This window comes from Palaemon carinicauda, chromosome 19 (genome assembly GCF_036898095.1).
Source record: "Palaemon carinicauda isolate YSFRI2023 chromosome 19, ASM3689809v2, whole genome shotgun sequence".
Lineage (NCBI taxonomy): Eukaryota > Metazoa > Arthropoda > Malacostraca > Decapoda > Palaemonidae > Palaemon > Palaemon carinicauda.
In genome coordinates, this window is record NC_090743.1 from 38,352,813 (window position 1) to 38,379,837 (window position 27,025).

General features: G+C 32.6%; 3 protein-coding genes across 5 annotated transcripts in view; 1 reads left to right on the forward strand and 2 right to left on the reverse strand.

Moving 5' to 3' along the window:
- Window positions 1-225: 225 nt before the first annotated feature.
- LOC137658195 (uncharacterized) lies at window positions 226-12,095 on the reverse strand. 2 transcript variants are annotated; one of them, XM_068392871.1, is made up of 6 exons: window positions 11,631-11,788; window positions 10,475-10,617; window positions 9,398-9,618; window positions 4,656-4,861; window positions 3,129-3,258; window positions 226-1,147 (listed from the first exon to the last, which is right to left on the reverse strand). In XM_068392871.1, exons 1-6 carry the CDS (start codon window positions 11,750-11,752, stop codon window positions 965-967), a joined length of 1,005 nt encoding a protein of 334 aa, XP_068248972.1. In that variant the 5' UTR covers window positions 11,753-11,788; the 3' UTR covers window positions 226-964. The 2 variants fall into 2 exon arrangements, with proteins under 2 accessions (XP_068248972.1, XP_068248973.1); XM_068392872.1 differs by lacking the exon at window positions 11,631-11,788 and adding an exon at window positions 11,959-12,095 and having other exon boundaries at window positions 227-1,147.
- Window positions 12,096-14,413: 2,318 nt separating this feature from the next.
- Window positions 14,414-27,025, forward strand: part of Hacl (2-hydroxyacyl-CoA lyase) — a 320,106-nt gene continuing 307,494 nt past the window's right edge. Inside the window, exon 1 of the mRNA XM_068393478.1 lies at window positions 14,414-14,462. Coding sequence (XP_068249579.1) covers window positions 14,429-14,462 — 34 coding nt within the window. The 5' untranslated portion in view covers window positions 14,414-14,428. The remainder of the gene's footprint in view (window positions 14,463-27,025) is intronic.
- The window catches only part of LOC137658196 (protein Star-like), a 45,079-nt gene continuing 34,432 nt past the window's right edge, over window positions 16,379-27,025 (reverse strand). The window contains exons 4-5 of one of the 2 annotated variants that reach the window (XM_068392875.1): window positions 21,279-21,408; window positions 16,379-18,748 (exon numbers count right to left, since the gene is read on the reverse strand). In XM_068392875.1, the coding sequence (XP_068248976.1) occupies window positions 18,551-18,748; window positions 21,279-21,408 (328 nt within the window). In that variant the 3' untranslated portion in view covers window positions 16,379-18,550. The remainder of the gene's footprint in view (window positions 18,749-21,278; window positions 21,409-27,025) is intronic. The other variant, XM_068392874.1, reaches the window with a different exon arrangement.

A 27,025-nucleotide genomic window follows, 5' to 3' on the forward strand; every position in this document is an offset into this window, starting at 1 on the left:
GCTTTTCCAACTAGGGATGTAGCTTAACTAATAATAATAATAATAATAATAATAATAATAATAATAATAATAATAATAATTAGATCCCTAGAAATGAAGTTGGAGTAGACATGAAAAATGTGTAGTGATTAGAATTATGAAAATACCAAATGAATTTCACCTGGGTGTGTAACATTTATTGTCAAATTGGAAAATTAAACATTACGAAGTAATCGAAGGCTTTTATTTTCCGTAAATTTAATTTGTGATACACAACCCTGTAAAGGAAATGTTTTCATAGTTACACCTCTACCTTGATACTGTAGAATTATTTGAAATAATATCGATAAACTGGCCATTAGGAAGTGCCAAACTCTGCTTATGTTATTAGCATATGTACCCAAATACTTGACATTTTTTATGTATTCTGAAACGAATACGAGGACATAGCTGTCATAGTTACTCGATATCATTTGCACTTTCTGTTACAAACGTCATGAAGCTACTGTTTTCGTGCAAAATACGTTGGTGAAAATAATGGTAAATAAATCTTTTAAAGGTAGTAATTATAATCATATTGATTCCGGGAATATTTTGACCCTTTTCACAAAACTCCATTTAAAGATCCAATTATTAGTTTCCTCATTATATTTGTAATTGTCTGTCAAATGCACAAAAGATATACCTAACATCTTGGAGATCATACTACACTGTTAAAAAACCGTAATTTTAATCGGAACTTCTCGTAAAAATATACTGTTCTCATCCTCATTGCAGTTAAATACAGGCAACCGTAATTTTCACCCTTTGTTATTATCTGTTAGGGTTGGTGACCGTAATATCATTCCTTTACCTCAATATATCTGTTTTTAAATCCTGGAATAAATGTTGCCAGACATTTACCGTTGTTCATGCAAATTTTTAACAGTGTTCATTGCAAAGATACTATAAAAACTTTAAAAGACCTGTGATGTATCTCTTCTGTTTAACTTTGTCCCTCCAAGAATTCCTTGCTGGCGAAAAACATGTCTTTGACATGTGTCTTGAGGAGAGTGTAGCCTTTGAGACTCAGGTATTCTGGCAGAGCTCTGGGGTTTCCAGGAATGTGGGTGTAGGCGATGCACATCACTCTGATCTTCACCGATTCCCAAGGGACCGTTTGAAGGATCTGCAGGATGAAAAGGCTGTGGTATTATGAGGTGGTTCATTCATGTGGAAAGAATGGAGACGATTATTATTATTATTATTATTATTATTATTATTATTATTATTATTGTTGTTGTTATTGCTGTTATTATTATTATTATTATTATTATTATTATTATTATTATTATTGCTATTATTATCATTATTATTGTTATTATTATTGTTATTTTTATTATTATGGCTATTATTGTTATTATTATTATCATTTATTATTATTATTATTATTATTATTATTCCTATTATTGTTATTATTATCGTTTATTATTATTATTATTATTATTATTATTATTGCTGTTGTTATTATTATTATTATTATTATTATTATTATTAATATTATTATTATTATTATTATTATTATTATTATTATTATTATTATTATTATTAGCTAAGCTAGGGCTTCAACGGAAAAATATCCCAGAGAGGAAAGGAAATAAGGAAATAAATATAATACATGATAAGTAATGAGCAATTAAGATGAAATATTTTAAGAACAGTATTATTTTAATTATTATTATTATTATTATTATTATTATTATTATTATTATTATCATTTCCTAACCTACAACCCTAGTTGGAAAAGCAGGATGCTATAAGCCCAGACCCTCCAACAAGGAAAATAGCTCAGTGAGGAAAGGAGACAAGGAAAAATGAAATATTTTAATAGCAGTAATAATATTGAAATAATTATTTTCTTTTTTTCACTATAATAACTTTAACAAAACAAGAGGAAGAGAAATAAGAGAGAATAGTGTGTCCGAGTGTACCCTCAAGTAAAAAAACTCTTAACCCAAGACAGTGGAAGACGAAGGTACAGAAGCTATGGCACTGCCCAAGACTAGAGAATAATGGTTCGATTTTGGAGTGTCTCTCTCCCAGAAGAGTTGCTTACCATAGCTAAAGAGTCTCTTCTACCCTTGCAAGAAGAAAGTGGCCACTGAACTATTACATAGCAGTAGTTAACCCCTTGGTGAAGAATTAGGTAATCTCAGTTTTGTCAGGCATGTGACGACAGAGAAGAATATATAAAGAATAGGCCTGACTATTCGGTGTATGTGTAGATAAAAGGAAAATGAACCGTAACCAGATAGAAGGATCCAATGTAGTACTGTCTGGCCAGTCAAAGGACCCCATAACTCTCATATATAAATTATAAAAAAAGAGACCTGATATAGCTTGAAAAGTTGAAATGCCGAGGAATTAGTGGGTAGTAGGCGAAGAAGGACTCGAAAAGTTTAGATAGATTTGGTAAAATATAAATTATAAAGGAAGTGCCTTAATGTCACTTAGCGTAGTGGAATGTGCATAGAGAGGTTCAACGTGCTGCTGGTGAACCTTCTGAATAGATGTGTGAAGCTATTAATATTGTGGAGGTTTCACTGCAGAGAGTTCATCGACCAAATAATAGTTTAAGGAATAATGTGGTTGTGACTTGTGCTGTTATTTTCCGAAGACACACTGTTGGGTAAGATGGCATATATATATATATATATATATATATATATATATATATATATATATATATATATATATATATATATATATATATATATATATATATATATACTGTATATATATGTGTGGGGGGGGGGGGTGCGCGCTCGCGTTTCATGTTTTTTATTGTATGTATGTAAGCAAGCTAAATTCAATATATGCCCTAAATAAAATAAAAAAGTTGATTAAATAAGACTTATTTGTCAAGTGAGTATATTTCTGTTCTGATTTTACTTCGTAATCTCTCATTTATTCTATTATTGTAATTTCATATCAAAATAAGTACCTTACGCCACCTTTTTTACCTAAATTATCATATTAATTGATCCAGTAAAACTTCATTCGTATAACTATAAACTCTTGACACGCAGCTGTCCTTTTGAAATTCTGCACATGTTATCCCAAATGAATTAGCAAATGTAACATGGCTTGGAAAAAACGCTTCGCCCTACCTGTAGTTCAGTGCCATTCGTATCCAAGACGAGCAGATCAACTTCCTTACTTCCCATGACCAGGTACAGAGAATAGAGAGGGATTTCCCAGTGGTAATAGGATGGATCAATCCAGTCTTTGTTCCTCGTGCTGAAAGTAAACGAATAAAGAATTAAATGAGAAAGCTCTGGGTTAATGTACTTGTTTGGAACTTGGGACAGGCGTAAACTATTATCACCAGTCAAATCGATTTTATTTATGAGGAATTAGTAGTTTATTTTGGTCTGAAATACGATACTATGAAGCTAGTTTTACGATTTAAGAAATATGATTCGGTGCTATCTTGCCGGGAGTGAACCTGGTTAGGAAGCAAGCGCAAAGTTGAGGCTTAGTATTGAGGAAAGGATATGGGATTCTATGGGGAGCCGCCGGTTTGTAAGTAACGATACGGTTCGTAAGTTAGATTAGGTGGGAAACCTTAGGTTAGGTGGTGTTCTTGTGTCTGTTTCTTTTTCATAATGTGGTTTGTTAGTTATAACTTTTAGAATTTTACACCCGATCTGCCTTAACGAAATACAATGGCTCAGAAAGCCTAGTTGTTAAGAAGGTATAAGTAACTTAGATAAAAAGGTAATATGTAAATGTATATGGTGAGAAGAGGAAGAATGGAATTAGAGAGCTTATTATAGGTAGAATATGAGAGACTAGCAAACACCTGTGCTTTATAATTGGTATGATTCAATAAAGAAAATTAATTTAGTTTAATCAATAAACATTTACCATATGTAATTGAAGTATGGATTTTTCTTTTGTAGACTTGTTTTCTTAATGTCACAGATCACTGGAAATTTCCTTATGTAAAGATTGCTTTTATCTCATTACGTCAATTTCCTCAAAAAAAAAAAAAGTTCAACGATTTTTTATAGTTCTTTGGAAAAATTATTCGATAATAAGCAAACTAGTCTTCTGTGTATTTAAAAAAAATCGTGATTATTTTGACAAAGTCTCGAAAAAAATTGATATAACCACTAAAAGAATAAACATTTACGACAAACGAGAATAAGTTGACAAAGAGATATATATGATCTGTAACAAATAATTGGATCACACTTAAAGAACCAAGTGAAGTTCTATGTGAAATTTTCTAAAAATAGATGACTGTAATGAAGAAAAAATGTCTACACTGGCACACCTCGCTCAGAGGAAATGCACCTTGTCATACCCTTACTGCACGGCCAGTAAACAAACAGCTACTGTGTGAAAGGGGGCACATCTTTAACTCAGTTCATGATTACACCCTACACTGTTGAAGGAACCGTAATTTTAATCGGATTTTCTTCGTAAAAAATGTTCTCATATCAGCCGTATTTCAGTAAAATACAGACGACCGTAATATTTACCCTACTTAGTTATTATCCTTTACGGGTAGGTGACCGTAATATCACTCCTTTACGTCAATGTGTTCATATTTCTTGTTAACGGTAAATGCCTGACAACATTTATTCCAAGGTTTTTACTTCTTTTTATGCAAATTCATAACAGTGTACCTTTCTCTGATCAGTTTAATTCTCTCCGTGGTCGAGAGACTGGCGTAAATGGCGTACGAATTGCGTTCCTTTAGTATCAGGTTTCCAAAGGCCTTGAAGTCGTCCTCCACCAAGAGGCCACGCCAGTTCAGTTTTCGTTCGAAGAAGAGGCTCACGCTGCCCTTCTCTCCGTCACCAGCCCGAGCCTCTATGAAGTAGCCATGATTCTGCAGGAAGTCTTTCAATCAGTTCAGATGATGAGACGTTACTTCTGTTTAGGAGACAATTTAGAGCTGTGCCTTCTATAGGTCAAGAGGAAGAAGTTTGAAAATTATAATTTTTCTTAATGTTTTAGAATAGTTAAAGACATTTACTTCTGTTTGGGAGACAATTTAGAGCCGTGGCTTCTATAGGTCAAGAGGAAGAAGTTTGAAAATTATAATTTTTCTTAATGTTTTAGAATAGTTAAAGACATTTACTTCTGTTTGGGAGACAATTTAGAGCCGTGGCTTCTATAGGTCAAGAGGAAGAAGTTTGAAAATTATAACTTTTCTTAATGTTTTAGAATAGTTAAAGACATTTACTTCTGTTTGGGAGACAATTTAGAGCTGTGACTTCTATAGGTCAAGAGGAAGAAGTTTGAAAATTATAATTTTTCTTAATGTTTTAGAATAGTTAAAGACATTTACTTCTGTTTGGGAGACAATTTAGAGCTGTGACTTCTATAGGTCAAGAGGAAGAAGTTTGAAAATTATAATTTTTCTTAATGTTTTAGAATAGTTAAAGACATTTACTTCTATTTGGGAGACAATTTAGAGCTGTGACTTCTATAGGTCAAGAGGAAGAAGTTTGAAAATTATAATTTTTCTTAATGTTTTAGAATAGTTAAAGACATTTACTTCTATTTGGGAGACAATTTAGAGCTGTGACTTCTATAGGTCAAGAGGAAGAAGTTTGAAAATTATAATTTTTCTTAATGTTTTAGAATAGTTAAAGACATTTACTTCTGTTTGGGAGACAATTTAGAGCTGTGACTTCTATAGGTCAAGAGGAAGAAGTTTGAAAATTATAATTTTTATTAATGTTTTAGAATAGTTAAAGACATTTACTTCTATTTGGGAGACAATTTAGAGCTGTGACTTCTATAGGTCATGAGGAAGAAGTTTGAAAATTATAATTTTTCTTCATGTTTTAGAATAGTTAAAGACATTTACTTCTGTTTGGGAGACAATTTAGAGCTGTGACTTCTATAGGTCAAGAGGAAGAAGTTTGAAAATTATAATTTTTCTTAATGTTTTAGAATAGTTAAAGACATTTACTTCTGTTTGGGAGACAATTTAGAGCTGTGACTTCTATAGGTCAAGAGGAAGAAGTTTGAAAATTATAATTTTTCCTAATGTTTTAGAGTAAAGACATTTACTTCTATTTAGGAGACAATTTAGAGCTGTGACTTCTATAGGTCAAGGGGAAGAAGTTTGAAAATTATAATTTTTCCTAATGTTTTAGAGTAAAGACATTTACTTCTATTTAGGAGACAATTTAGAGCTGTGACTTCTATAGGTCAAGGGGAAGAAGTTTGAAAATTAAAATTTTTCTTAATGTTTTAGAGTAGTTAAAGACATTTACTTCTATTTGGGAGACAATTTAGAGCTGTGACTTCTATAGGTCAAGAGGAAGAAGTTTGAAAATTATAATTTTTCTTCGTGTTTTAGAATAGTTAAAGACATTTACTTCTGTTTGGGAGACAATTTAGAGCTGTGACTTCTATAGGTCATGAGGAAGGAGTTTGAAAATTATAATTTTTCTTAATGTTTTAGAATAGTTAAAGACATTTACTTCTGTTTGGGAGACAATTTAGAGCCGTGGCTTCTATAGGTCAAGAGGAAGAAGTTTGAAAATTATAATTTTTCTTAATGTTTTAGAATAGTTAAAGACATTTACTTCTATTTGGGAGACAATTTAGAGCTGTGACTTCTATAGGTCAAGAGGAAGAAGTTTGAAAATTATAATTTTTCTTAATGTTTTAGAATAGTTAAAGACATTTACTTCTATTTGGGAGACAATTTAGAGCTGTGACTTTTATAGGTCAAGAGGAAGAAGTTTGAAAATTATAATTTTTCTTAATGTTTTAGAATAGTTAAAGACATTTACTTCTGTTTGGGAGACAATTTAGAGCTGTGACTTCTATAGGTCAAGAGGAAGAAGTTTGAAAATTATAATTTTTCTTAATGTTTTAGAATAGTTAAAGACATTTACTTCTGTTTGGGAGACAATTTAGAGCTGTGACTTCTATAGGTCAAGAGGAAGAAGTTTGAAAATTATAATTTTTCTTAATGTTTTAGAATAGTTAAAGACATTTACTTCTGTTTGGGAGACAATTTAGATCCGTGGCTTCTATAGGTCAAGAGGAAGAAGTTTGAAAATTATAATTTTTCTTAATGTTTTAGAATAGTTAAAGACATTTACTTCTATTTGGGAGACAATTTAGAGCTGTGACTTCTATAGGTCAAGAGGAAGAAGTTTGAAAATTATAATTTTTCTTAATGTTTTAGAATAGTTAAAGACATTTACTTCTGTTTGGGAGACAATTTAGAGCTGTGACTTCTATAGGTCAAGAGGAAGAAGTTTGAAAATTATAATTTTTCTTAATGTTTTAGAATAGTTAAAGACATTTACTTCTGTTTGGGAGACAATTTAGAGCTGTGACTTCTATAGGTCAAGAGGAAGAAGTTTGAAAATTATAATTTTTCTTAATGTTTTAGAATAGTTAAAGACATTTACTTCTGTTTGGGAGACAATTTAGAGCTGTGACTTCTATAGGTCAAGAGGAAGAAGTTTGAAAATTATAATTTTTCTTAATGTTTTAGAATAGTTAAAGACATTTACTTCTGTTTGGGAGACAATTTAGAGCTGTGACTTCTATAGGTCAAGAGGAAGAAGTTTGAAAATTATAATTTTTCTTAATGTTTTAGAATAGTTAAAGACATTTACTTCTGTTTGGGAGACAATTTAGAGCTGTGACTTCTATAGGTCAAGAGGAAGAAGTTTGAAAATTATAATTTTTCCTAATGTTTTAGAGTAAAGACATTTACTTCTATTTAGGAGACAATTTAGAGCTGTGACTTCTATAGGTCAAGGGGAAGAAGTTTGAAAATTATAATTTTTCCTAATGTTTTAGAGTAAAGACATTTACTTCTATTTAGGAGACAATTTAGAGCTGTGACTTCTATAGGTCAAGGGGAAGAAGTTTGAAAATTATAATTTTTCCTAATGTTTTAGAGTAAAGACATTTACTTCTATTTAGGAGACAATTTAGAGCTGTGACTTCTATAGGTCAAGGGGAAGAAGTTTGAAAATTATAATTTTTCTTCATGTTTTAGAATAGTTAAAGACATTTACTTCTGTTTGGGAGACAATTTAGAGCTGTGACTTCTATAGGTCAAGAGGAAGAATTTTTAAAATTATAATTTTTCTTAATGTTTTAGAGTAGTTAAAGACATTTACTTCTATTTGGGAGACAATTTAGAGCTGTGACTTCTATAGGTCAAGAGGAAGAAGTTTGAAAATTATAATTTTTCTTAATGTTTTAGAATAGTTAAAGACATTTACTTCTATTTAGGAGACAATTTAGAGCTGTGACTTCTATAGGTCAAGGGGAAGAAGTTTGAAAATTATAATTTTTCTTAATGTTTTAGAATAGTTAAAGACATTTACTTCTGTTTGGGAGACAATTTAGAGCTGTGGCTTCTATAGGTCAAGAGGAAGAAGTTTGAAAATTATAATTTTTCTTAATGTATTAGAGTAGTTAAAGACATTTACTTCTATTTGGGAGACAATTTAGAGCTGTGACTTCTATAGGTCAAGGGGAAGAAGTTTGAAAATTATAATTTTTCTTAATGTTTTAGAGTAGTTAAAGACATTTACTTCTATTTGGGAGACAATTTAGAGCTGTGGCTTCTATAGGTCAAGAGGAAGAAGTTTGAAAATTATAATTTTTCTTAATGTTTTAGAATAGTTAAAGACATTTACTTCTATTTGGGAGACAATTTAGAGCTGTGACTTTTATAGGTCAAGGGGAAGAAGTTTGAAAATTATAATTTTTCTTAATGATTTAGAATAGTTAAAGACATTTACTTCTGTTTGGGAGACAATTTAGAGCTGTGACTTCTATAGTTCAAGAGGAAGAAGTTTGAAAGTGACAAATTTTCTTGAGATTTTAGAGTACTTAAAGATATTTTGATTAATTCTGAGTTTCACAGTTTAGAAAATTAGATGACGGGTGAATTAAGTATAATCCTCTTTGGGAGACATTGGACTCCAATTGTAACAGAAATTTCATATTCAAATCAACCACCAATTTCGAAAATTTGAATAGGTTAGGTTTCTCCAATTTGACCATGGCTAACTGAACTTGATATTAATATAAAAAAGGAATCATTTGCTTATCAACAAAAGTTGAAAGAAGTTTTCACCCTGTTATGACTTACATTGGTAAAAAAACCGTAATATAATCGGAAATTCTCCGTAAAAATATACAGATCTCTGCCGTATTTTCTGAAATACAGGCGACCGTAATTTTTACCCTACTTTGCTATCAACTTTTACGGGTTGGTGACCGTAATATCGCTCCTTAACGCCAATATATCCGTTTTTAAAACGGTAAATGCTTGGAAACATTTATTCCAGGATTTTTACCGTTTTTTTACGGCAGATTTTTAAGTGTAACCTACCCAAACTCGAATGCAAATCCGACCAAATCATACCTTGTTCTTGAGGATACTAGCAAGCTCAGCGCTCTGTCCATAGTCTGAGAAGTCCTCCCTTTTAGGGTTATCCAGAGCAGAACCAGCCCAGCTCGGTGGCAGAAGCAGGCGACTCAAGGACGTTATGATTTCAGAGTCCCCCTGCCACAACCCGTCGATTTTTTCCATGGGCTCAGTTGTCTCTCTGCTCGGCTCAGTTGTCTCTCTGCTGGTCGTAGAAGCTGTGATAGAATTGAAGTTACTTTAATGTATTAGTAGACTTCACGGGTGTCTTTTATTTTACTTTTTCATTAAGGTTTTGACAACTTCATGCAACATTTTAATACACTTTCGACACTTCTTAGTTCTTTTTCTTGCATTATCTTAAGTATTATTATTTACTGCGAAGTGTTGGCAATTACTGAGTGGAGATGCCTTAAAGTGGTGAAAGGGTTTCTGTATCGCCGTGATCAACAAAGCTGTCCTAGTCACGGCCACCCATATTAGTTTGGGCTGCTGTTATCGATCAGACGAAAATCTCCCACCATCACCAGTCCTTACTGGCCAGCGTGGTGATGAAAACTGATCAAACCCCTGACTTAAATTGACATGTCTGAGGCCTTTGTCGTGCAGTGGACTAGAAACGGCTCCATTTATTGTTGTTGTCCTTTACTATGATTTTTTACTGGCATTAGCTATGCACTTGCTTGCAGGTGATCACTGTATATTTCTATAGAAATATTGACGTGCATTTCTAAACAAATACAAAATACTTTGCAGTTATGCAACTAAAACCAGTAAGCTCCACTGAAATCTGAAGGAAATTGGCGATATATTGTTTTAAAATATACAATATTGAAGAATTTTTTGTAAATACTAGATTTACAACACTTAGATACTAATACCAGCAATTTGCAACTTTCAAATAGAGCAACTCTTTGAAAAGTGAAGTAACTTATTTTTTTTTAGGAAAAGAAAAGTTAATGCACTTTTTCTTTTCTTTATTAAATCTCTCGTAAAATTATATTTTGATTTGCTATATACTAATCAAAGACGATATCTATGTATTCATAAAATAGAAACACTTAGAACACTTACACTTTTGGAAAGTATCATTGGAGTGTGAATTACCCAGAAAAGTTAGTAAAAAGACCAGAAAGACACAAAACATCAGAAAAGATTTCGTCTTCTGGGACTTGTAATGTAGCCAGTACTTCGCCGCAGCCGAGTGCATCTTTATTCTGTAATGAAACAAGCGGATATTTCTACATAAAATACCCACTTTATATATATATATATATATATATATATATATATATATATATATATATATATATATATACATATATATATATAGATATATATATATATATATATATATATATATATATATATATATATATATATATATACACATATATACACACATATATATATATGCATACACACATATATATAAATATATATATGTATGTATGTATGTGTATATATATATATATATATATATATATATATATATATATATATATATATACATGAGATAATGATGAGGGGTAGATGGAGATGGTTTGGGCATGGTGTTCGCACTCGCCAAGAGAGATAAATTCACCAAACGTTCAGCTGGGCTCCTCAAGGCACTGGAAGAGTTGGAAGACCCGGGCTTACATGGCTGGGGACTATAAAGCGCTAAGTAGGAGATGATGAATGGAGAAGTATTGAATTAAAAGCTTAAGATAGAGACGGCTGCCCCTTTGCGTCAATAGGCATAGGAGGAGATGATGACGATATATACTGTATGTGTGTGTACCGGAGGGGGGATATCTTAACGTGGTGAAAAAGGTTTGTATATCGCCACGATCAGCAAATCTTTACTAATTAGGGCCATCCATAATAGGTTGATTTGATATGAGCAATTAGATTAAAATCTGCCACCATCACCTGTTCGCAATGGTCAGCGTGGTGATGAAATGGCCAAACCCCAGACGTGAATAAGGTAACATGCCTGAGGCCTTTGCCTTGCAGTGGACTAAAAAACGGCTTCATTTGTTGTTGTTGTTGTAGAGTTAGGGTTTCCAGCTATTTCCAAAACGATTCATAAGTAGATCACAACACTGGTATATATATATATATATATATATATATATATATATATATATATATATATATATATATATATATATATATATATCACTAACACTCGTGATTTTAATCAATGTAAATATATACCACAAGGGCATTTAATACGGAATTTTACCTTTGCGAATGTATATCCACTCTAGCTATCAAAATAACTCGATTGGTAAAGTCGTCCCTGCAGGCATTGTTTCGGCTAGGGGCATAGGTTCGAATTCTTGCCCAGCCAGGAGCATTTATCATAAATGAATTTCCAGTGGAAATACTATCCCAAAGGTAGAATTCATTGTGGTTGTATTATATATATATGTGTGTGTATATATACAGTATATATATATATATATATATATATATATATATATATATATATATATATATATATATATATATATATATATATATATATATATATATATGCAGTCACTCGAAACAGCGGTTTCAACACTCACCAGCTACACTCAGATACCAAGTACAGACTACATGACTACATTAAAATTGCACATCAGCCAACAGATGTTACCGCCCTTGCACATGCCACTTGAGAGTACAGAGAGTGTTATTCACTGTCCTTCATAAAAGAACATAAAGACACGCAACTAAGTGATAACCATTCTTAAGCTGAAACATTGTTTGCAAGGAGAATCTATCAATTTGCCAAAAAGATCTCCAACTGATTATAGGTGTGATGTGTTAGTAAACAGTTAGGAAAAATCAACAGTTTGCACTTTTTCACGATGTGAAACTTGTCTGTCACGGTAATGCACTTGTCACAGGTGTGACTTTAATTACAGGATTTATGGTTTTACTCGTTATAGTGGTTTCGGGATATATACTTAGTTAAGTGCTTGGAATCCTTCAGGTTTTCAATGGTTCTTAAGACTTGAATGACAGTTACGCAATTGTGATGTCAAAATCATTTGTTGGTTGAGGAAAGCGAGTAAAGAGTAGAGTGTTTAAAGGGGGTCGATAGTTGGTTAATGTGTGGAACTAACACGATAATCATCCCCACAGTCATTGGATTCAACATTTATACAACACACACACACACACACACACACACACACACATATATATATATATATATATATATATATATATATATATATATATATATATATATATATATATATATATATATATATATATATATATATATTGTATATATATATATATATATATATATATATATATATATATATATATATATATATATATATATATATATATATATATATATATATATATATATATATATATATAATGAACAATGTCTTTGTGGCGTCCAAAAGTCGGAGATAGTCTCTTCCGACAAATTGACCTACAGATAGTTTTCAGGATAACAGCAGAAATACTTTTACTTTTCTCCATTTATTTTTTGGTGTTGACACGTGTTTCGGATCCCTTCGCGAACCTTCTTCAGGACTACATTGAGTTATGGAAATAAACTTTAATATAAAGGTTATGGTTGTGAAAATTTGATACAAAATTATTTGGAAGGTGGGGAAACATTCAACAAAAATTTAAAAATGAAACTTTGGATTCTTTGTAATATGAATACGAAAGAAAAATTATCTTAAATTTTCGTATTCATATTTCAAAGAATATAGTTTTAATTTATCAATTTTTGTTATGCGCTCATAAGTTAGAAATATATTTGTGAAACCACCTTCCCAAGCTGAGAAATTGAGATTAAATTCAGATTAAAACTATGCTCAATTTGGTTTTTAGTGAGGCAGATTTGCACCGACTCGCAGGGGTGCCCTTTTAGCTCGGAAAAGTTTCCTAATAGCCGATTGGTTAGAATTATTTTGTTCAACCAATCAGCTATTAGAAAGCGCATTTGCTCTAACTCGCAGGGTTGCTTTTAGCTCTGAAAAGATTCCTGAGAGGTGATTGTTTAGAATTATTTTGTTCAACCAACCAGCTATTAGAAAACTTTTCCGAGCTAAAAGGGCACCCCTGCGGGTCAGTGCAAGTGCGCCTCATTGAGGGATAAAAAAAAAAAAAAAAAAAAAAAAAAAAAAAAAAGAGAAACCTGAGTATAGGTTGTTTTTTGTTCTCTCAATTTCAACTTCGACCTCTCTTTAGCCTATTTTCATCCTTTTTTTATATCAATGAATCGTTTCATATTCTTCCTTCGCCTAAAAATACAGAACAAATGTATTTCTCCATTTATCTATTGTTTTCACACCTTTCATTTAGTAGCCAAACATTATCCCTCTCGCAAGAGGTTAATTCTCAAATCTCATTTTCTTAAATGCCCCAGTCTCGTAAATTTATATAAATCTCCACTTATGTCCCACTTTCCCATAATAAGTGTGGGGTATTATTATTATTATTATTATTATTATTATTATTATTATTATTATTATTAGCCAAGGTACAACCATAGCTGGAAAAGCAGGTACTATAAGCCCAAGGGCTCCAGCAAGGAAAAATAGCCCATTTAGAAAATGAAAATGCGAACTAAATAAACAACAAGATAAGTAATGAACAATTTATATAAAATATTTTAAGAACAGTAACAATATTAAAATAGATCTTTCATATACAAACAATAAAGAGAGGCTTATGTCTGTCTCTTCAATATTAAAGCATTTTTTGCAAGTTTGGACTTTATTACTTCTTATTTCCTGAAAAAAAAAAGAATGTCATAATTTCAGAAATTTGCATAATTGCTTGGAAGTTTTTTTTTTATAAGTTATGCAATATATTTTTTCATATTTACGATGTATTAAACCCTATACGTAAATGACCTGTAATATTAAAGTATAACCTTATCTTTCAGGTCGTAGGTTGTTCCCCAACGTCTAGACTAAGACGTATAGTCAAATATCCCGAACTTAAGCTAGCTATAGCCAAATTAGGTTTCTAATCTCCACGCCAAAAAAGATATTGTTTACCTACCCCCCTGATGAAATGGAAGACAGAATCTTTTCTTCAAGAATGAAAGGTGAGTTTTTTTCCTTTCTATTTGCATATGATGTTCTTTTATTTTCTATTATTAAGCTGAAAAAATATTTATTGCGCCTTTCAATTAATCACATTGTCATCTGGTCATAATTCATATATATATATATATATATATATATGTGTGTGTGTGTCTGTGTATGTGTTTGTGTGTGTGTGTGTCTGTGTCTGTGTATGTGTTTGTGTGTATATATATATATATATATATATATCGCCAACACGGTGTTTACGATAATGTGAAAATGTCCTTATTTATCTATCTATCTAGGTGCCATGTCCTCAACGTGGGCTGTCAATGCCTCCACTTGGTCCTGTCTCTAGCCCTCTGTATAAATTGTCCAGCTGTTACATTCTCATTTACATCATTCCAGCAAGCTGTCCAGAAACTGTTTCCTTCGCCGGCCTCTTGCTCTTCTCCCGTCTATTTTTCCCGTAAAGTTCGATCTTTTCTCTTCTTATTTCGTGTCCCAGAAATTCCATCTGCCTCCTCCTTATCACTTTTAGAAGTGATCTCAATACATCCTAATTTGTTACTCTCTCAGTTCCATGGGATCTTGGATGACACGTGAGTTTTTGCTGGCTTGCCAACACCAACCATATTGCGACGACTGTTTGATACCCTTGACAGTGAAGCATTTGTTGACCGAATGCCCCACATATATTAGTAAAAGAAATATATATCTGTTTGAGGCTCGATGTGAGGATGGAAAGTTCATCCTTGCCAAGATTCTTGGACATGTTGTGGCCTAAAATGCTAGTGGTATTTTTAGCTCTATTTCAGAAGGAGGTTTTTGAAAAATATTTAACTTTTAAAATGGCAACTTTGCTTTTATGGTTTTAATTGAATATTCTTTTATCTTTTATTTATAATTAACGTTATCGGCGTCAATGACCTTAGATGTCAGCGTGCCAGAAAACCCCAAATCAATCAATCATTCATAGGTTTTCAGTGCTCTAACTCCTGTCTGAATCCATATCCTGTTGTTTGTCAACAGTGTTTTCAGTTTGTGAAAGGATTTTTTTTATTAGTATTTTTTTTCTATTTCTTTATTACATCTTGCATTATGTGTTATCATACTACCTAGATATACGAAGGCATTTATTTGTTTTATTGTTGCCCCGTCCATTATGATGTTGCAGTTTGAAGGTTCCAAGTTTTATTATGCTATTACCACTTCTGTTTTCTTTATGTTAATTTTCAATCCCATGTTCTCACACTCGCTTTTTACCGTGTTAGGAAATGTTTGCCGTTTATATTCTGGGTCAGCTTTTATCACAGTGTCATCCATATTTGAATTGATAATCATTCCTGCAGCATGAAAAAATAATATAATAAAATATTTGGTGATAGTCTCTCTCTCTCTCTCTCTCTCTCTCTCTCTCTCTCTCTCTCTCTCTCTCGTCTTTATTATTCCCTTCAAATGATGCAAGTAACTTAAGTGCCTCCTGTCCTTGTTTACGGCAAATATTTTGGCATGAGATTGAACGCATTATGCATTTCTTCACTTCAAAGCACATTGCAATTACCCAAAAAAATATGTATAGCTCTACCATAGGAATTGAACGCTAGTCCTATCATTGTTTGTATTTATTAATGTATATATATATATATATATATATATATACATATATATATATATATATATATATCTTATGATCATCATCATCGTCTCCTCCTACGCCTACTGACGGAAAGAGCCTCGGGTAGGTTTCGCCAGTCGTCTCTATCTTGAGTTTTTAAACCAATACTTCCCCATTATATCATATATATATATATATATATATATATATATATATTTATAATATATATATATATATATATATATATGTATATATATATATATATATATGTGTGTGTGTGTGTGTGTGGGTGTGTAGGGGGAGTTGGGGGGGGGCTTTCATTCAGGATGTAATTTGAGGTGTAAATTTACGACTGAATTAACTGAACATTTATCAGTGAAATTAATAACATAGATATTGCTAACGGATGCCATAACACTATTCTAACATTAAAATGCCTCAACAGAATATTTGATAAATAGTAAGCATAGTAAAGTATTCAAGAGAATTACTCCATCAATATTATAACAAGTCATGACACCCTTGAGTCAACAGTCAAAATTCAACTGCACCGAAAGGTAAACATTATGTGAGGAAACTTGGCTGAGATAAGGAAAAGTTAAATCTCCTTGGCTGTTCAATATTTTTACGAATGGAGTGGTAGGATGAGTCAGCCAAAGGACATGAAGTTGTGAATGAAGTATGGAAAGGCTGATGTTTACAGACGATACTGTTCAGAATGTTGATGGTGAAAATTAATTGCAGAAGCTAGGGAAAGATTTCAAAAGTGTTTACAGGACTAGAAAATTGAAAGAAATAATGTATGATGGTAATTGGAAACTGGAAGATGGACCAATGATTGTTAATATGGATTGTGGTGAAAGAGAAGTGGATGGTAAATTGAGAGAAAAGAGCGTCAGAGAACAAGCGATGTAAGGAAGGTGACAGGGTATGTTCAGAAGATTGGGAAAGAACTAAGGTTGTTTGTGGAAGCCAAGGTGGGGAATTCTAAAAGAACTTCTGAGCCAACTCTCCTTTATGAAAGTTAGTTTTGCGTGTGGAGAAAAGAAATACGATTAAAGCTGTTAACATGGACTGCTTGATGGGCCTCGAAATGTTTGAAATAAAAGATATAATTGAAACATTATAGAAGAAGAGAGCTACTGTTCATGAAAAGCGATTGAGTGCAAAATAGAAATGGCACAGTAGCCTATGCGTAGAGGATTTGACGCACTGCTATGAGCCTTCTGTATACAGTAGGTGTAGAGGTGACTGCGGTTATGGAAGTTTAAGTGCGCGGGAGATTTCTGTATGACTCAGCAGTTTAAGTATGACTGTGAGGCCTGCTAGAGAAAAATGTTTAGTGCTGAATATATGTGTGTATATATGTATGTATGTATACTCTACTTATACATGTACACTTACAGAGAAAGAAAGAGAGACTGAGGCTACAACTTGCCTCATCTTCATGTGTTTATCTATCTAGAGTCATGTCTTCGACATGGGCTGTTAATTGCCTCCACCTAGTCCTGTCTCTAGCTCTCTGGTTAAATTGTCCTGCTTTTACATTCTCATTTCCATCCTCCAGTAAATTGTCCAAAAGCTTTTTCCTTTGCCGACCTCTTGCTCTTCTCCCCTCAATCTTTCCGGTAAGGAACGAAAGTTCGATCTTTTCTCTTCGTGTTACATGACCAAGAAATTTCATTTGCCTCCTTATCACTTTATGAAATTATTTCCTCTGATTTACTCTTCTCAATACCTCCTCATTTGGTACTCACTACTCAGTATGTCATCCATTGTAAAACTGTGTGAAGCATAATAGATGCATAAAAACTGATCAATTATCTTTAACTTTAAACTGTGAGTTGTAGTATTAATGGTCATTAATTTCGAGAAAGCATTATTTTTCTAATTAGGAAATATTCGCTACTTGTCGTATTCATTCCCTTTAATTTCATTCTTTGGCTGTGTAGTACAAGCAGAAACAAAAGAAGCTCAAATTAGTTATGCCTTGGTATTAAATGTTGACCTAAAAAGAGAGTGGAGCCTTTCTAAAATTTTCATTTGAGTAAGTAAAGAATATAAATAAAGCACATTAAATAACAAATACATCTCTAAGAGCATACGGTGAAACATTATCATACATTAACGCGGTTAAAAAGGCATGGAAGAATTAGAAATCTTCGGCAATACAATTATCATACTCTCAATAATAGCCTACTGATCATCACATCCGTTTTCATTAATGAATATAAGAACACGGTCATAATACCAGCACAAATACTTTGCATTATTTGCGTCTTTTTTCACAAACAGATTTGAGCTGCTGTTTTCTTATGATACATATTAATGACATTTTCATCTTCTTAATGAACCCGATCCGGATTCAGGCACTGATCCAATTATTACTTGTTACCTCTCGAATCTTCTCACAAAATATCGATTAAAAACTTCAGTCATTAATTTTCACGTAGCCTTGCCAACTGACAAATAAATCACCCAACCTATAATTCACCTCCTTCGATCTTGCTTTTGTTTCGCCAAGAATTCATTGCTTGCGAAAAACATGTCTTTGACATGTGTCTTGAGGAGAGTGTAGCCTTTGAGACTCAGGTATTCTGATAGGGCTCTAGTGTTTCCAGGAATGTGGGTGTAGGCGATGCACATCACTCGGATCTTCACCGATTCCCAAGGGACCGTTTGAAGAATCTGTCGGGAGAAAAGGTCAGAGTATTTTGAGGTGGTTCAGTCATGTGGAAAGAATGGAGACGATTGATTTAGCAAAAACCAGTTCATAGTGCACAAAAGTTTGTTGGTTTCAAGCTTTTCTATTGTGGCTTTGGTGGCAAATGGAATGGTATTGGCATCGTCATAAAGGAAGAATACACTGAAAAGGTGTTGAAGGTGAAAAAAGTATCAGATAGAGCGATGATTTTGAAGCCATAGATTGAGAGAATAAAGCATTTGAAGGATCTGCCAGACAAAAAGGTTAGAGTATTTTGAGGTGGTTCAGTCATGTAGAAAGAATGGAAACTATTGATTTAGCAAAAAGAGTTTTTAATACAGAGGAGATAGTTAGTTTCAAGCTTTTCTATCATTGCTTTGGTGGCAGGAGGAATGTTATTGGCACATAAAAGAAGAATACACTAAAAATCTATTGGAGGTGGAGAAAGTATCTGATAGAGTGACGATTGTCAAGTCATAGATTGAGAGCATAAAGCGTTTGAAGGATCTGCCAGAGCGGAATGCTAGAGTATTTTGAGGTGGTTCTGTCATGTAAAAAGAATGAAGACGATTTAGCAAAAAGATTTTATAATGCAGAGGAGTTAGTTGGTTTCAAGTTTTTCTATTATAGCTTTGGTTGTAGGAATAACGGTATTGGCATCATTATAAAAGAAGAATTCACTAAAAATGTGTTGAAGGTGAAGAAAATATCAGATAGAGTGATAATTGTGAAGTCTTAGATTGAGAGCATAAAACGTTTGAAGGATCTGCCAGACGAAAAGGCTAGAGTATTTTGAAATGGCTCAGTCATGTGGAAAGAATGGAAACAATTGATTTAGCAAAAAGAGTTTATAATGCAGAAGAGTTGGTTGGTTTCAATTTCTATTATGGCTTTGGTGTCTGGAGGAATGGTATTGGCATCATCATAAACGAAGGTGAAGAGTATATCAGATAGAATGATGATTGTGAAGTCATATATTGAGAGGGTAATGATGAATTTCATTAGTACATATGCCCCTAAGGTGATTGTGATGCTGAGTAGAAGGAAGAGTTCTGGATGAACTGAAGGATGGTATCCCAAGAGAAGAAAGAGGGGTCATCATGGCAGACTGAAATAGTCAAGTAGGAGAAGGAAATATCAGTGATGAAGAAGTAATGGGGATATATTGCCTTGGAGAGCGCCCTGACGATATTACTTTCGTGGTGTGGAGCTGCTTAGGTGATGTAGCAGTGAGGTTCCTAACAAGGCTGCTCAACAGAATCTTGGTAGGGGAGAGAATGCCTGAAGAGTAGCGGTGTATTCTGGTGCCTACAGTATGTAAAAGAACAAGGAAGATGTTCAGAACTGCATAAACTACTTAGGAATAAAGCTTTAAGCGACAGCCTGACAATGTGGGAAAAAGTAATGGAAGCTGGAATAAGGGTACAACTAATAATCAGTGGACAGCAGTATGGTTTTATGCCAGGTAGGAGCACTTCAGATGCTACATTTGCTTTGGGAATATTAATTGAAAAATATCAAGGAGGACAGAACGAATTGCATTATTTTTGTTGACATAGGGAAAGTTTATGATAGGGTGTCAAGAGATGAGTTGTTTTATTGCTTGAGGAGCTCGGGAGTGGATGAGAAGTACGTGAGGGCAGTGCTGGATATGCATGAGAATAGTCAAACAGGAATGAGAAGTGATGTAAGCGCAACGGAATAGTTTTATGTTGAGATGGGATTCAACCAGAGATTGGCTTTTAAGCCCTTTCCTGTTTGCTATGACTATAAACAGATTTACTGATGGCATTAGGCAGGAGTCTCTATGGTCTACATTATTTGCAGAAACGTAGTGATCTGTGGAGATCTATAGCACAGTAATAAAACCAGTATTAATGTATTGATCAGAAACGAGGGCTCTAAGAGAACAAAGGTAAGAATGATGATGTGGATTATGGAAATATCACTGTTTGAAAGATTACTGAGGTGATGAGAGTGCAACGACTGTGGTGGTGTGGTCACGTATTGGGGATGGAAGGTGAGGAGGGCTTGGGAGGAACCTGTTAGGGGAAGAAGATCGAAAGGTCTGCAGAGAATTAAGGGGTGAGATAAGGTGATGGATGACATGGACAGAAGATATTTGAAAGAAGGGGATGCCTTTGATTGAAGGCATTGAAGAAGATGCAGCATGCAACCGACCCCTTAATGTAGGGATAACGATGGGAAAGAAGAATGTAGTTATTTATAGAGAGAGTAATGAGGAGGTTGAAGCAAATCTTATCCCCACCATTCTACTCTCGAATGTCATGCTGGAATAGAACCACTGACTTTTTGGATCCTCTACCATCTGATGAACTCAAGTGGCCAACTCTGGAGATTGCCTGATGTTACTAAATTGATCAGTTATTAATGGATGAGTTGGATGTAAAACATATCAGAATACAGTACTTGAATCGCCTGATGTATTTATTGTTGACCAACTATTATTGTATATCAACTTTGCAAGTAAGTAGACAAATTGCACCACCTTACCTCCATTTCAGTGCCCTTGGTATCCAAAATGAGAAGGTCAACTTCTTGACCTCCCATGACCATATATAAGGAGTAAAGGGGAACATTCAGATGGTAGTCTCTGGGGTCAACCCAGCCATCCTCGTCTAATCTTTAAGTAAAAAGAAAACAAGTAAATATAAAAAGAAGTCGATTATTTAAATATTATTGGCAATTGACATTATTAAGACAATATTGAAGCCATGAAAGGTTATAAGCATAATAACTAAATGGTATTATTACAGTTATTATTACTTGCTAAGCTACAACCCTAGTTGGAAAAGCAGGATGCTATAATCCCAGGGGCTCCAACGGGGAAAATAGCCCAGTGAGGAAAGGAAATAAAGAAAAACGTCGAGAGAAGTTTAAGAAGAATGATAACATTAAAATAAATATTTTATATATAAACTATAAAACTTCAAAATAACAAGAGGAAGAGAAACAAAATAGGATAGTTTGCCCGAGTGTACCTTCAAGCAAGAGATCTCTAACCCAAGATAGTGTAAGACCACGGTACAGAGGCTATGGAACTAACCAAGACTAGCGAACAATGGTTTGATTTTGGAGTGCCCTTCTAGAAAAGCTGCTTACCATAGCTGTATAGCCTTTTCTACCCTTACCAAGAGGAAAGTAGCCACTGAACAATTAGAGAGCAGTAGTTAACTTCTTGAGAGAAGAAGAATTGTTTGGTAATTTCAGTATTGTCAAGTGGTTGAGTAAAAAGGAGAATGCGTAAAGAATAGGCCAGACAATTCTGTGTATGTTTCGCCAAAGATGAAATGCGCCGTAACCAGAGAGAGAGATCCAATGTAGTACTGTCTGGTCAGTCAAAGGACCCAATAACTATCTAGCGGTAGCATTACAAATTAGAACTAACTGCTTAACAAACTCTGTTCCCAAAGGGGGAATATTGAAATGTGCTGGATTCCTGACCATGTTGGAGTTGGTATTGAAAAAGCAGATGCTGCTGCTAAATCAGCAATGAATCTACCACAACGTGACATTAAACTCCCTCATGAGACATTTCATAGTAGAAAAATGGCAAACGATCTTGAATAATGATTCTGATAATAATAGATGCAAACAAATAAAGCCAATAGTTTCTCCAAGGGAATCATCAGAACAGTAATATAAAAAGAAGAAAGTGATTTTAGCAAGATTGCGTATTTGTCATACGAAAGTGACCCATAGGTTTTTGATGGGCACACCTCATGAAGTAGTTCCTAGGGGCAGTGAGTGTAATACCATTTTCACTATATGACAGTTTTCGATGCTGTAAAGTTGTAAGACCATTATATTTATATTTTGGTAAGAAAAGTTTCTGATATTTTATGGGATATAAGTTTTGCGACTGTATGTTTTTTAGAAGACAGCCTTTTATGGTTTGGTAAGAAAAGCTTGTCAGACATTTTATGGGACAGTTTTTACTATTTATAGATTCTAATTTTTTTGATTTAAAATATTTAAGAAACATAGGTTTTTATATATAAGATTTGAATTTATAAATCACAGATTTTTATCTCATAACTTATTCTTTTATCATTCATATTTATATGTTTCTTTTTTATTTATCATATGTAATATACAGCATAATAATATCTTTCCCTCCTGAAATTACTCGGGCCAGCTCTGTTATAGTCGACCTTGACTCATCTGGTTAATAAATCTCCTTTTATTATTATTATTATTATTATTATTATTATTATTATTATTATTATTATTATTATTATTACTACTACTAGATAAGCTACAACCATATTTGGAAAAGCAAGATGCTATAAGCCCAGGGGCTCCAACAGGGAAAGTAGCCCAGTGAGGAAAGGAAACAAGGAAAAATAAAACACTTTAAGAACAGTAACATTAAGATAAATATCTCCTATATAAACTATAAAACCTTTAAAAAAATAAGACGAAGAGAAATAAGATAGAATAGTGTGCCCGACTATACCCTCAAGCAAGAGAATATAAAATGATATAATATGATGTTATAATATACCCAGCTAAATCTCTCCGAAAAAATATGAACCTATAGTCAATTGTTTTTAGCGAGGCAGATTTGCACCGACTCGCAGCGGTGCCCTTTTAGCTCGGAAAAGTTTCCTGATCGCTGATTGGTTGGACAAGATGATTCTAACCAATCAGCGATCAGGAAACTTTTCCAAGCCAAAAGGGCACCGGTGCGAGTCGGTGCAAATGCGCCTCATTAAAAGAAATTGACTATAGTGTACTTTATTGTTTTATTTTTCATGTGATAAGTTACCTATCATTAAATTACACATTTGTTGTGGCTGTCGCCAAGCCCAGTAACAGATTCTCTCACCACTGGCCACTAGAAAAGCAACACTGACCGAGCTTTTGGATGCTACGTAGTATCAACGCTCTCTTCCATTACCGTTCTTAATTGAGGGAGAGTAAGCTGGTATATGAATATTTGCTTAATTACCGTAGATCACGGATAATGTCTTTCAGCTTCGATACAATTTTTCTAATTGAGTCATTTTTCATCACCTATATCCATTTTCTAAATTCATTTGAAACATATGAAAGTATACATTCTCATGACATATAAATATGGGTATTTCTTTGAAAAAATTAAAGTACTCTCTCTATTCAAGTTTTCTATCATCTTTTGCGATTCCTAACGGGATTAATTAAACAGAAGTATGGCACACATTGATTATCTCTTTATTGTTCACTTAGAATAAAACCACTACTGCCATCACCGTAGATTTTTTTAATCATTTATTTAGATTTGTGATGAAAGGAACTCTAAATTAAACGTCAAATTTATACAGTCAGCATCCGTTTGTTATTTTGTTATCATTAATGTTTCCATGTAAGCCAGAAATGGAATTACTTGGGCAGTTCAGACCTAAAGTTCAGATATTATTATTATTATTATTATTATTATTATTATTATTATTATTATTATTATTATTATTATTATTATTATTGAACAGGCTTGCATAAGTCCTTTTATAATTTATAAATCAAATATCTGTTTTAATGTTGTTAAGGTTTTTAAAATATTTTATCTTAATTTTCGTTACTTCTTATATCATTTATTTATTTCCCAATTTCCTTTCCTCACTGGGCTATTTTTCCCTGTCGGAGCCCGTGAGCTTATAGCATCTTGCTTCTCCAACTAGGTTTGTAGCTTAGCTAGTAATAATAATAATAATAATAATAATAATAATAATAATAATAATAATAATATGGGAAAGCAGGATGCTAGAAGCTCAATGCTTCCAAAAGGGGAAAATAGCCCAGTGAGGAAAGAAAATAAGGAAATAAACTATATGAAAAGTAATAAACAATTAAAATAAAATATTTCAAGAACAGTAAATATTAAAGCAGATCTTTCATATATAAACTATTAGAAAAAGAGACTCGTGTCTGACTGTTCAACATAGAAACATTTGCTGCAAGTTTGAACTTTTGAAGTTTTACCCTATTAAGCTGTCATAAGCTCCCTTAATTGTTAGTAATTTTCGCTTGACAACGTAAGTGTTCAGATATATACAGTATATGTATATGTATATATATATATATATATGTGTGTGTGTGTGTGTGTGTGTGTGTGTATGTATATATATGTATATATAAATATATATATATATGTGTGTGTGTAAATATATATATATATATATATATGTAAATATATATATATATATATATATATATATATTCTTTTCCGAACTGAACTGTTTTATCCATCGGGGCTATTGAACTTATAATGTTCAGCTCTTCTGACTAGGATTACAGCTAGTAATAACACCAAAAACAACATTAACGATAGTTATAGCTCCATTGTTATTATTATTATTATTATTATTATTATTATTATTATTATTATTATTATTATTAAAATTCTTAGAATAATTGTTATTAATATTTTCATTATCAAAATTATTGCTATAATTAGTATTATTAGAATTATTAAACTTATTATTATCAAAATTATTAAACTTATTATTATTATCAAAATTATTATTATTGTCATTATTCGAATGATTAGAATTATTATTATGAATATTAATAAGTTATTAGAATTATTAATAGAATTATTTAAATTGTTATTATTATTATTAAAATTGTTAAAATTATTATTATTATTAAATCTATTGAAATGATTATTATTAAAATCATTTGCTTTGGGTTAAATGCTTCTCCATTATAAAGGGGAAGGTATCTCGATTAGACTTTCACATTCATTGAACATTTCCTATCACGCTCAGCGGGGAGAGGGAGTAGCTATACTCTGGTGAGAGGGGTTACCCCGAAAGGTACACTTGGAAACCACACACTCCCACAAATTCCCGAACCTGCGTGTTGTAGTTAGGAAAGGGGGAGCGGTAGGGAAGGTTTGAATATGTGTGTTTGTGCATAACTATCTAAGTATTTTGACTTCATATTTGACGTCTCGGGTACACGAATATATATATATATATATATATACATATATACATATATATATACATGTATATATACATATATATACATGTATATATACTGTGTATATATATATATATATATACATATATATTTTATATATATATATATATATATATGTATATATATATATATATATATATTTAAATATATACACATATATATATATATATATTTATTAAAATATATACATATATATATATATACATATGTAATATACATATACATTTATAAACCTATGACCAAATGGATCATAGGGAGATGGAGTGTGAACGTCAAATCACCTCAGGATGCATAAGTAAGACCAAGCTAAATCATTGCATAGGTAAACATTTCGTATGTAACATCAACATAATACAAGCATCCCATGAGAAACAGTTGACCTCTTGGTCTCTGCACGGAAGCAGATGGCTTCCGGTAGTAATCTTGTGTAATCATATTTGTAATAAATGCTGAGATAACTCATACAACGTTATAACCAAAACCTATATTTTTGTTAGTTCTTTTTTCAATTGTCATACGGAATGGTCATCCGACCAAACCATCCATACTCCTGTGATGGAGCTACTAATAAACTGTTTTAAAGTTAATTTAACTAGACTTATTCAGAAGAAGTAACCTACAAGTCCAAAAAATCTATATCACAATGAAGAGACATGAGATAGAACACTAATGTGTGTTTATAACAGTACCACACCAACAATTGGTGGCAGCGATTCAACTTTAAGAACCAGCGATTTAAACTGTAATACTTAGCAGTTACAACAGTAATGAATCTACAATTACGACGAAGTATCTACGTCCACTGAAGAAATGAACGCATCGAACATCAACTATAAATATTATACAAACTGAGGAACAGGATCTTCAATCAACATCTTAAGAAGACGAAGGAATGGCATTCAACTTTATCAATGTTTACTGAACAAACATTCAAGAATCACATCCATAAAATAAAACATTCAACAATACGACGGGAAATCAAATCGAAACATTCATCCAGCAGCTAAACTCTCGCAAACCAGAGAGAGAGAGAGGAAATGACGTCATCGACCATCGCCCATATATACTGAAAGCTAAGTACATTTCTTTATTCATTCAGTTTTAGGCAGTGAAGTGTTTGTTGTCATGAGTCAATCGTCCATTATTGCTGGGGTGAGTTATTTGCAAATCTTCATTTTTCCTTCATTAAAGGAAACTGTATTCAACTTCGAATTCTTGTCTAGATTTTTTTTCCTCTGTGCTAATTCCGTTTTCTTTCAGAAGTTCTCGGGAAA